This window comes from Paramisgurnus dabryanus, chromosome 21, assembly GCF_030506205.2.
Source record: "Paramisgurnus dabryanus chromosome 21, PD_genome_1.1, whole genome shotgun sequence".
NCBI classification, from domain to species: domain Eukaryota; kingdom Metazoa; phylum Chordata; class Actinopteri; order Cypriniformes; family Cobitidae; genus Paramisgurnus; species Paramisgurnus dabryanus.
In genome coordinates, this window is record NC_133357.1 from 13,073,083 (window position 1) to 13,085,765 (window position 12,683).

At 38.9% G+C, this 12,683-nt stretch overlaps 1 protein-coding gene across 1 annotated transcript in view; it reads left to right on the plus strand.

Moving 5' to 3' along the window:
- Positions 1-757: 757 nt before the first annotated feature.
- Positions 758-12,683, plus strand: part of adcy6b (adenylate cyclase 6b) — a 47,043-nt gene continuing 35,117 nt past the window's right edge. The window contains exons 1-3 of the mRNA XM_065285676.2: positions 758-1,037; positions 4,728-4,928; positions 5,374-6,262. Coding sequence (XP_065141748.1) covers positions 5,375-6,262 — 888 coding nt within the window. The 5' untranslated portion in view covers positions 758-1,037; positions 4,728-4,928; position 5,374. The remainder of the gene's footprint in view (positions 1,038-4,727; positions 4,929-5,373; positions 6,263-12,683) is intronic.

Here is a 12,683-nt window from a genome sequence, read left to right on the forward strand (position 1 = left end):
GACCCCTGTCTTATACTATATACCGTGCCAATATTATTATTATTATTTTGTTATTATTAATGCTTCACCTTTCAAATAAGAATGCTTCGGTCTGTCTTGATTTTGGCTTTCTAACATTAAGGCCATGCAATTGCTTGAAGTTATCCTATTTTAAGGGCTTGTTTGAAATAAATCAATTTTGTATTTTAAAACAATACAATGGTTCATGCAAAAGTGGGTTTTAATCTGGGAACTCAATAACAAACCACAGAGATTCTGACTAAAAGAGACCAAACTGCATTCAAAGGTTACGTGTTCTGCGAGCAGAACAAATAAAGCTTTATTTGCATAGTGGGGGGGCACCAGTAACACACATAAACACGCACATTGTTTTTATCAACTCAGGAGGATCCTCAGGCAATGAAAAGCGAAACAGAAGGGAAAACGTTGTGGAGGTCCACTTTCAAAGTAAGTTTGCAATGTACTGTCAAGTAATTATTCTGACTAAAACCATATTGTGCCATATTCTCAGTGTATTGTGGATTATGATCTGTTCGGCCTGCTCCAGCAGCACAAACACACACAGTTACACACATTTGTTTCACAATATAAGTGAGGTCATTCCATAGACTTCCATTGTTTATCATGTGAACGATTTTTTTTTATCCCCTAACCCTCACAGAAACATGTGCTTTACATTAGAGAAACGTGGTTTAGTGAGGAAATTGTCCTCACAAGTTGGTTGTCATGATATTTCACTATTGTGCGGACATTTGACCCTCACAGATATAGATAATCATGTACAGTTACACACACACACACACGCAGTTACACACACACAGAGAGAGAGAGAGAGACTTGCATGCTCGTGCACCTCTAGGGGGACTCCCGACTTCAGTGAATAGTAGCAGCGCGTTAAGGGAGCATGAAGACGAACGTGACGGTTTCGACTAGCGCGCGCAAGAATGTAACCATCGCCCTACACGCGCTGTCGGATAACACACAGTTCCAGTCGTGATTTTGCCACTGAAACGCGCTGCGGATTCATGGGGTTTATGGTGAGTGCTAGCTGCCCTTTGGATGTGGTTTCGTTTACTCTTCAAACGTGTGCTTGTTTTAGTGTGTTGTGCATCTTGATAGCAGCGGCATACGAGCTTTAGTCAACATGTTACAATTGCACGCGTCGTTTAAACGCACGTTTACGAAAATATAATAATGTAGCTGCAGTTAGGCGAACATCTTTACGATTAGATGTGGCGCGCGGACATTCATACAGTAATCGTAATGCAAGAGTCTACAGAATCCTGCCACATTTTTCACATATAAGAGTTTGGGTTTGTGGTATTTACTTGTTTAACAACTACGACATAACATTTAGATGCAATGAGTCTGTATGTTCTTGCTTTTGAGAAACAGGCAAAGTATGATGTACGCTTGTTTCTTCTAACAAGGGGATTTTTGACAGTTATTTCATGAATTTGTTGTGTCCCATGTGAAGTGTCAAGCTGTTTGGAGTCATGCCTCTCGTTTTATTGCTTTACTGCTATAAAGTTAAAGGTTTGAGGGTGTCATCCCTTACTTCACTTTATATTTTCTCCTGTCAGCAGCACTGAATGAATGGTTGAATCTTCCTGCCAAGTTAAATTGAAGAATATCAAACCGCAATGTCTATAGTGTGGGATCCACAGAGGAAAAATAAGCCCAACTTTCCCGTAGACCACCTTAACTTTATTGACATAGCTGTGTCTGATTTAAATCTGTTATATTGTTCATGCTTTCAGGTCATGCATAAAACAAGTTGTGTTGTCGTAGTGGTAAAATCATTATTTCCAATTGGAGTACATTTTATTTCATTTGCAGACAGTTAACAAATCGTTTGAAGTTACTAATGTCCTTCACATGAAGTAGAGTAGTGACTCATCTGAGCACATTTAGGAAGCATGGACAATTTAGTCTGAATTACAGAGCGTTGACTTGTGATGCCACACAGGCAGTAAGCCCTTTGTTGTTAGACAGCAAGCTTAAGGCTATGTTTACATGAATGCGTTTTCGTTTTAAAGCGCATTACTTTTGCTACATTTATGCCTGTCTTCCAGACTACTCCAGAGTTTACAAACAACAGAGACTTTTGTAAATGCTGCATACACTGGGCATTTTCTAAACCGCATAAGGGCCCTTCGTGAAGGGTATGCCATCTGTAAAGGCGTTCCAAATAAAAGTAAACAACTCTGAATCCCTCCTTGATGGGCTCTTTTAGAAGTTTGTTAGCAAAGTGTAAATGCCATTGCCATTGGAAATTAATAAAGCCCAATTTGTACTTCTGTGTCAATTGTATGGCATAGTCTACGGATGGGTGTGAACCTGACGAGCACCTCTCCAAAAATTAAACAATGATTCAGTAACCTCATTCACACAGCACCTTTGGCCCAGTAAATTTCTGTAAAATTGGCAGACAGTCTTCAGTGTGAACACAAACACGTCCCGTAAATGTTCTGGGATCGCTCCCGGAAAGAGGAACTATTAACATTGCCGTAAGATACACTGAAAGCGTTGTGTGTGAACAAGATGCAGAAATAATGCCTTAAGGGGCATGCCGTAGCATCTCATTGCAACATGCAGTTATGAAATAACAAGAAATATCGTTCAGCTCTTTAAAAAGGGAATTTTAAATGCACATTGACATTCCTGATGAGAAATGTATGCAAACTGGAATGAAGCAGCAATTAGGGTGCTGAGATTATTCACCAGCATACTAGAATAGCACTTCACTCACTCCTTTATAGTCTTCTCATAAACAAAAATTCACACGTATGGTTTCTGGAGAGATAAATAACGGATAATAAGCAAACATTAGATGCTGCGGAAAAAAACCAACCAAGTGCAGGACTTTAAATACGTCACGTGTCTTTACGGGATCTTTACGGGATCTGTGTGAATGCAGGCACAGATTTCGGATAATCATTGGCAGTTTGAAAGAACAAAAAAATCTATCGATCTCTGACAAATCCCGGTTGCGTTTTCCGTGTATTTTCCATAATGTCTGTGTGAAAAGGGCCAGTACTACGCAGACCACAAGTGCTGTGATTGGCCTGCTTGCATTTCCAGTTAAAAACAAAGATGGACCAAGTTGAGAAGAAATATTTAACAAATCAAGCTGCAACAAAGACGCTGTCTATTATTTACCTCTGTTGTTGCTGATGCTTCTCCAACAATGTACACAACAAGTTGGCTCTTCCTCTGCTTTTGCCTTGGTACTTAAAAAGGCATTCACCCAAAATGAAAATTTTCAGTTTATTTACTCACCCTCAGGCCAGTTTGATGACATTTTTTTCTTCAGTAGAACAATAAAAAAGATATTTTGCAGATACCCCAGTGCTCTGTAATTCATATAAACTTAATGGAAGTCAAGAGTTCTGCCTTTTTGAGAGTTAACAAGCAGATATATCCAATACAAAAGTAATCCCCATGACTCCTGGTGACATATTGACGTCTTGTGAAGACATTTCCAAGAAATTGAATGTAATTTACAACATTATCAGCATTAATGCAGAGCCTCTGCCATATATCTGTGTATAGTGTTGACGGAGATCTTATCTGAAATGGCAGCAAAGACAATGATCGTTTTCATTTTAAAGTCGCAATCAAATTTAAATTAAAAACTGTAATTTGTTTTGGATTATTGTGTTTTTGTTGTTGTTGTTTTTACAAATGACTTATCTGTGAGCTTCATTATTATTTTTTAGAAATTCATGTGCCCTCGTAATCTTTAATCAAAAATTCAAATCTAGATCTACAAATCGGTAGCTGGAAAATTAGCATATTTTTTTTTTTTAAAGTGGAGTGTCCCTTTAAAATGCACTCTTATTTTGGTTTGCTCTTTGAACATCCAACCCTTGTCATTTGCACAGAGATGGCTTAACCTGCATCTTTTTAAACATATGTATTTGCACTTTTTTCTTGTGCATACACAGATTTACTAAAAGATTGACTGTTGGAGGGAACACTTTTTGCCTGTCAGCAGATCTTTTCCTTTCTTATTTTGTTTTTGTGTAAATATGTATACTTTTGGAAATCAGCTGCAGAAAGGTTAACTGTGAATAAGGGTTAAGCACGGTAAACATGCAGTATTAGGGAAAAAACTATTGCAATGCATTTATGTGTACCCTTATTATTTGTATTTTGTGCATTTTACAGTTTACATTAAGGGTGTCACGATTTGGAATCGTTGATGCTGCCACGCGAAAAAAAAAACATGTGTTGAGTGCAGACGCAAGCTGCTCTTTACCCTTTACATGGGAAACAAAAAGCAGCCGAGTGGCGTCTGTGATAGGACCGGTCGTTTCTCTGAACTGAGATCCATTTAAGTTTCACAACAACTTATTTCAGTTGCTCAAGAGTTATGAAAACAGCATTTAAACATGACTTATTGGGGTATAGTCTCACAATCTCATCTGACGGTAATAAAAACGCGTTTTTAAGGGACAAAGTACTGACAGATGTTCATCTGACATGAAGTATGTGCGTGCACCATATTTTTCCAGAATAATAATTTTTTTATACCACAGATAGATGAATAAACAAGCATAAATCAGAGCAACATTTGTTTTTTACACTATATTAAATACATTTATTAACATGTTTACATTTTATACATTGACAAAGTAAAAAAATCTTTAAACCAAGTCTTTTAGCAACAAATTGTGTCTGGTTACTTAATGTCATCTGCTCTGTTTGTGTTGTACCAACAGACTCTGTTGGGTGAGAGATGCAGAGATCTCAGCAGTACACGAGGAGTTTCTATTGACCCTGTGCTGGAGTGGCTGTCCCAGAACCCACAGACAAACCTTGGATGTGTTCAGAAAACCGCCGGTAATATTATCTCTCTACACTAGAGTAAATGCGGTGCCTTGTAAAACAGAGCAGTGCCACACAAAGGGGAAGCCACACAGGTAAGCTGACCTTTCCGAATCGCTTGACAACAATCACTCTGTAAATACAGTCAGTGAAGAGTTTAGACACACCTGACTGAACGTTGTTTCTCATCATGGCCAACAAGAAAACTGGAAGCATCCCAGATGGCAATCAGTAAAGCTGGTAAAGAGTGTGCAGGGCTGAAATCCGGCTAGTTTGAAGAACATAAAATGTCAGCCTTCATCTGTTTGCCATTTTTTTGGCCACTTTGTAACCACCATAGTTATATTTGTGTTCATGACTTGAAAAAAATAGAAAAAAATCAGTGGTGTGTCTGAACTTTTGACTGACATATGTTGGTTACATAATTTTCATGTTTATTTTTTGATATAGCTTTGATTTTTCTTCGGTATCATGCAGCCCTAGTTGCTTGCTACTGTATATACCCATGTTGTTCTTATTCAGGATATATTTTTTTGTCAGAATGTCTTGGGTCAACGGCATTAAAGCTACCAGAGTGGACAACCACAAGACGGCATGGGGTGAACGCAATGGCAGGAAGTCGAGGCGTAAGAGGAACTCGTCCCTGTGTAACCCACGCTACATGAGCTGTCTTCGGGACCCTGAGTCCATGGATCGCCCATCGCAAAACTACTCCCGTGCAGCAGGGGGTGCCACCAGCAGCAACTTCAGCACACGCTGCGTCTGGCAGGAGGACCACTATGGCAAGAAGGGTGATCTAGGTCTCAGATCCGTAGACCTGGCTTTCGAAGATGCCGAGACGAGGCAAACAAAAGGTGGCGAGGAGTCCGATGATGGTGGGGAGGAGAGGGATGGTCCGGACAGGTGTTTTTTGGCTTGCTTGTTGCGGTTGGCTCATGTTTTTCAGACCAAGAAGTTCCAGTCCACCAAACTTGAACGACTGTATCAGCGATACTTCTTCAGGCTAAACCAGAACTCTCTTACGATGCTGATGGGGATGCTGGTTGTCGTTTGTGGCGTCATGCTGGCTTTCCACTGCCTCCAAGGTCCACCTGATGTGGCATACGCCACGGTGCTTTCTGTAGCCATGGCCCTCTTTTTAGTATTGACGGTGGTGTGTAACAGAAATTGCTTCCATCAGGACTACATGTGGATTGTAAGCTACCTGGTGATGGTGGTGTTGATGGTCGTGCAGGTGTTAGGCGTGTGGATGATGGCTCCCCGCAGCTCCTCTGAAGGGATCTGGTGGACGATGTTCTTCATCTACATCATCTACACGCTGCTGCCGGTGCGAATGAGAGCGGCCGTTATTACTGGGGTGGTGCTTTCCACAATTCATGTTATAATGTCATGGAGACTCAACCTTGAGGACAGTCTACTTTGGAAGCAGGTATGTGTGTGCTCATCTCATTCAGTGTACAGGAAATTAAAGTCTTTTGAAAAAAAAAATAGGAGGGATCACAAAAGAACAGAACAGGGATCTTGTGATATGTCTTGAACTGTTAACTGTTATCTTACCTTCAACCTTGATACCTTTATGAAGGCGCTGGTTATGGTGCGGGTCACTAAAAGAAAGAGCTACAATAGTTAGATATTAGTTAATAAGTTACATGCCAACAAATAACTAATCAATTGAAGGCACAATCTCCCAATCTTTGTGTCTCCAAATGCTTTGAAGAGACCAAGATAATTATTTGGAAAGCTTTGATTGATTCAGGGTTTTTTCAAGATATGCCAGGTACCTCAGCTTCACAATGCCACAGTATTTAGCTATATAACCTTTGGCATAGAGACTTGCAGGAGTTAAAACGCATTATCTCAAAAGCATTATCTCGAATGCAATATCTCCCGCGTGCCATCCCCGTGCTCAATTTGAACTATTTCTGACATTGTCCAGGTTAATGCTGGTTCAGTGAGCTTATGCTATTGTGTGTTTGCATCTTAGACAGCTGGGCTGTGGGCTTTCTACTTGGAGCTTAACCCAAGAGAAATGGATCGGGATAATGGCTGCCGATTGACTCAGGCCATGCCCCGGAGCATGTACTTGTTGATTATCGTCATAGACATTTGGGATAGTTTCCGGCCTTGTGTGCAATCAATGCAGGACAAAAGTCCAGTGGTTGTGTTGGTGGCTGGTTAGTGCCTTTAAACGCTTCCTAAAATGCATGGAGCAAGCAAGGTATGCTGCCCCCTTGGATTCATGGTCTTTTATTCAAGAGCACATCGAGAGAAAATTTTTGGGTTGAGGGTGGAGCTTGGAGCTCATGTATTGGTTTGCTAATGTAGAGTGACTCAATAGCTGAAATACAAAAACTAGAGTTTCTCATGGACACAGAAACTTGGATCAGGTAGTAGGGTGGGAAATCCAGGCTAAAATCTCAATGTAATTATGAGATTAGGAGCATCGAAGTGTATTTTATTGATTTCACATTGATTTCAATCTTTGACATGACCTTGCTTAGTCAATTTTAAAGATATTAAGGTTATTATGTTGGATGATTATATGTAGAACACAGTTATTATAAGCAGAAGTTAAAGGGACACTCGACTTTTTTTTGAAAATAGGCTCATTTTCCAGCTTCTCTAAAGTTAAACATTTGATTTTTACCACTTTTAGCATAGCTTAGCACAATCCATTGAATCCGATTAGACCATTAGCATCACGTTAAAAAATAACCAAAGAGTTTCGATAATTTTCCTATTTAAAATCTTCTGTAGTTACATTGTGTACAAAGACTGATGGAAAATGAAAAGTTGCGATTTTCTAGGCCGATATGGCTAGGAACTATACTCTCATTCTGGTGTAATAATCAAGGACTTTGATGCCGTAACATGACTGCATGCGGCGCAATGATATTATGCAGCAGCCGAAAATAGTCCCCTTGGTAACTTTCATTAGCAGGGGACAATTTTTGGGCACTGCGTAATATCATTGCGCCTTTAAATAGGAAAACTATCGAAACTCTTTGGTTATTTTTTTGCGCAATGCTAATGGCCTAATCAGATTCAATGGATTGTGCTAAGCTATGCTTAAAGTGGTACTGCCAGACCCGGAGATCAGCTGAATGGATTCCAAAAAACGGTAAAAATCAAATGTTTAACCCTAGGGTAGCTGGAAACTGAGCATAGTGTCCCAGTAATTCGCAATAAAATTATTTAGATGGATTTTTACAGTCACATTGACGCATTTGGAGTTAATTCAAATAGACTGACAATGCATTTAATGCATATACTTTTATCAGTGCATGACAAGTACTCCCTAGGATTTTTTTTCATGGTAATGGTATTTTTGCATGTATATCGATCTCTGAAATATACCTTTTAGATTCACATAAAAGTCTATTTTTGATCTTGAAGAGCAGAATGAGTGAACACATTTCTACTGTCTTACACATACTGCTCGGCTTTACTAAAGTTTTATGAATGCCATTGTGCGGTAAGCCTAAACCATATTTGTGTATGGCACACAGGGCTGCGTTTTCTTCTAAAGCATGTGGCCAATCTGATAAATGTGGTTATACCTCAGGAACCTAATCTACTGCTGGCTTTTTTTTACATCTCTTTCTCTCCCTTCTTCATTTTTTTCTCTTTCGCAACTGTCCCTCCCTCTCATGCCCTGCTCTTCGTCTCACTGTGCTGTTTGTGTCCTGCTGAGATGGCCAGCAGTGCTGAGCAGATAGAGCAGGTCAGTGGGCGATCAGTAGAGGGACAATAGCTGTCTTTGTGAAGATACACAGTGATGGGGTGGAATGTGGTGACAGGAATGGCTGTAGATTGACAGTATGAAATAGTGCCCAAATGACATGCAGGGCTAAAAAAGTATCTCTCTCTCTCAGTCACAAATTCATCAGGGTCCATAAGATGGTCTGTTGTATCAATACTGGTGTGCATTCCTGCCGCTTGCTACTTAAAGTTTTCTTACAGTTCTGGGGTAATGACAAGGAGGGCACTTATTGATTTTGTTGTGTAGACTTAGTAGATTACATTAAGTACATTTATATAATGTTAACCAATAACTAGATAGCTACTTTGCTATTGTTTTGACAAGCATTCAGGTCTGATTGTTCTTGTAGGAACGCCCACTTTTCACAACCCAATCAATTTTCTTATCGAAAACCAAGCCCCAACTGTATTTTATCCCCCACTTAACATTTGCATTTATACAGTGACTTGCATACATTACATTGCATACATATAAATTTTACGTGCCTGACTCGAAGTTACACTATATTGCCAAACATTTTGGGACACCTGCCTTGATATGCACATGAACCTGAATGACATCCCATTCTTACTCCATAGGGTTTAACTCTTTCACCGCCAGCGTTTTTTGAAAAAGTTGCCAGCCAGCACCAGTGTTTTTCATGATTTTCACCAAAGTTTAATGCCTTCCAGAAACTGTTCTTCTTTAAATATATAAACATACAATATACCAAATGAAAGAACAGACCCTCTGTTTTCAAACAAAAAAACCCGTTTCATCCTACCTTCAGTGGTTCTTTTGTAATCAGCTTTTGAATATGGGTAGGTTTCTGCAAAAACACCACATTTTGAGCAAAAAGCAGAGATAATTCCATTTTTGTGACGGACTTTTCATAGAGACCCCATTCAGAGCGATCTTTAAAACAGACACGGACATGCAGCAGCTTGCCATAGGGCAATATTTTCGGGTTTAAAAAGTTGCGGAATTATCCACCTGGTGGATAATAGCGGTATTGCGGAAAGACGGAAAATCTCGTCATTGGCGGGGAAGCGTTTTCTCTTAATTGACGAGATATCTCGTCAATGGCGGTGAAAGAGTTAATATGGAGTTGGCCCACCCTTTGCAGCTATAACAGCTTCAACTCTTTTTGGAAGACTTTCTATAAGTTTTAGGAGTGTGTTTATGGCAATTTTTAAAAAGTAAGACACGGTAAGGGGCGTGTCTACTACTAACCGACATTGTTGCCTGGGTTGCGTATGTGTTGGTCTATCAAAAGTAGGTCCAGATTCTATTAGGGGAGGGGCATGTTTGTTTAGGTGATTTCATATGTCAACATTGGCATTCAGAGATCATGCACCCTGCCTTTAAAACTTTTTTCTTTTATTTGTTGATTTGATTTTAATTATTGATATGTTTTAATATGTAATACATACATAATATAATGAAGGCTATTAATAGAATGTAACTCACAGACTCCGTGCGGGCAACCTGGTGCCTGCGGGCACCGTGTTGGAGACCACTGGTCTATAAGCATGCACACTCCCTGGGAATCGTTCCAATGACATTTTGCACTGCTAATGAAAGCTCTACCAACTAAGCTGAATTGACACGTAAGTTTGCTGTCCTGAGATAAAAGTTATTGTTGTTATTGGAGAAGTGACAGCCACCGATTTCACTGGCGCTTTCTGACTGATACTTTATTACCCCACCTGTTCTGTGGCTTTTGTTCCAATGCTATCCCTTGGGGTTTAACTAGGCTCACAAAGAGACCAGCAAATTAGATACATAAGTTTAACACCTTTTTAGAGTCACCGAGCTCTGAACGTCTTATTTTTAGCTTGAGACCTGGTTACACACGTGTGTCTATAGCAGCTTAATTAACCAATAGATTGCCAAATGCACAGATGGTACAATATACATATATTGACACTTTAATGGAATCTTTTCCTTGTTTCACTTTCATCTGCATTGTTTTGAATAACTACACAGTAAAGATAAAGAATCGTAATGGTGATGATTACTGTCATTCACTGTCTGTGTAATGCAGTATTGTCAGGTCCACGTCAATTTTTGCAGCCAATAATGCCACACTGCATCTTTACACTGGAAGTTTCACTAAAACCGAATCAACTACTGTCAGCAATCAGCATAAGTCAACTTAATAATTTTAAAAATGACATTTTGGGCATTTCTCCATAGCATGTGCAAAATGTAGCTGAGGAAAAAAATATTTTAACTCTTTCACCGCCAGCGTTTTTAAAAAAAGTTGCCAGCCAGCGCCAGCGTTTTTCATGATTTTCACCAAAGTTTAATGCCTTCCAGAAAATGTTCTTCTTTAAATATATAAACATACACAATACCAAATGAAAGAACAGCTTTTGAATATGGGTACGTTTCTGCAAAAACACCACATTTTGAGCAAAAAGCAGAGATAATTCCATTTTTGTGACGGACTTTTCATAGAGATCCCATTCATAGCGATCTTTAAAACAGACACGGACATGCAGCCGCTTGCCATAGGGCAATACTTCCGGGTTTAAAAAGTTGCGGAAGGGTTAGGTGGATAAGGTTATATGTTCATTATGTTACGTTGGATGATTATATGTAGAACACAGTAATTATATGCCTGGTGGATAATAGCGGTATTGCGGAAAGACAGAAAATCTCATCATTGGCGGGGAAGCGTTTTCTCTTAATTGACAAGATATCTCGTCAATGGTGGTGAAAGAGTTAACAGTTTATTGAGTACTATGGGTTGTTACGCATGAGAACAGATGAGATGTACTGATGGTCATTACACTGCAGTAGAGGAGATTGCTGCACTTGAGTTTTTTAGTAAAAGGTACATAATGCACTTATAATGCAATAATGTAAAACAGCTTTTTTTATCAGTTTTTATATTTAATATTTAATATACTTGGGAGCTCACTGAAGGTTTTGTGCTTGGTCCATAGGCATGTAGTTGGTCACCTAACAAAAAACTACAAGAAATGCCACCAACATCAAATTATTTATTTTAAAAAATATTTATTAACTCATTCTCCCCATCAGCCATTTTTTTGAAAAGTTGCCCGCCAGCATTTTTTTGTGATTTTCACAAAATGACTTCCAGGAAAATTTTCTTCTAAAAATATATAAACATACAAATATATCAAATGAAACAACAGACCACAAACAAACAAACAAAAAAAGCAAATTTTTATTAAAAAAAAAAAAAAAATGGGACAACATAGTTCAGGCGGTAGGGTTTCCCAGCTTAGGCGGGCCGCCCGAACGGCAAAGTGCTGCGGGAAACCCTGGTATTTATCTTCAAAAACTGAAATAATTGCATTTTTATGAAGGAATATTGTTAGAGATCAGATTCAGAACGATTATCAAAACATACACCGAGTTTAAAATTAGTAAATATTTTTTGCTTCAGTTTTTATACATTTGGTAAGTGCACCATCTAATGGATAATTGCGGTATTACAGATTAACATAAAACCTCATCAGGAACAGGTTTTTTATGTAAATGTTTTCTCTTTATTGACGAGATAACTCCTCGATGGCGGGGAAAAAGTTAAAAACAGTGGAAGTTGGAAAACATGGAATGATTATCTAGATTTTTTTCTGTTAGGATTTGACTGTATTGAACTTTTTCCATTAAACAGATTATTGGCCAGAGGCTGAGTACAATGCAAGATCTGTTTTCAGTTCTTATGAAGGATTAAGCAATCGCTGTATATTCGGATAAAACTCATCCACTCAATTTCTAGTGCTAGTGCATATGCTATTGTGTTGTATCATATGTTTTTGTCATGCTGCTTGAATGTGTTGTGGGTTCTTTGTATTGTCGGTTACATTGTGTTTTTAATGCCAGTGTCATAGATGAATTTCTGTTCTCAGGAACAGACAGCAAAGCAAAGTGAAGTAAAGTAAAGTGAATGGTTATGGTTTCGATTCCCAGGGAACACACATACACATAGAAATGTATACCCTGAATGCACTACTGCTTTGGGAAAGGTGTCTGGCAAATGCACAAATGTAAATGTCATTTTGAATCTTTCTTTCTGCTTGTTATAAAATTACCCTTTTGAACCATCACATATGGTGAGAAAAATGGACAG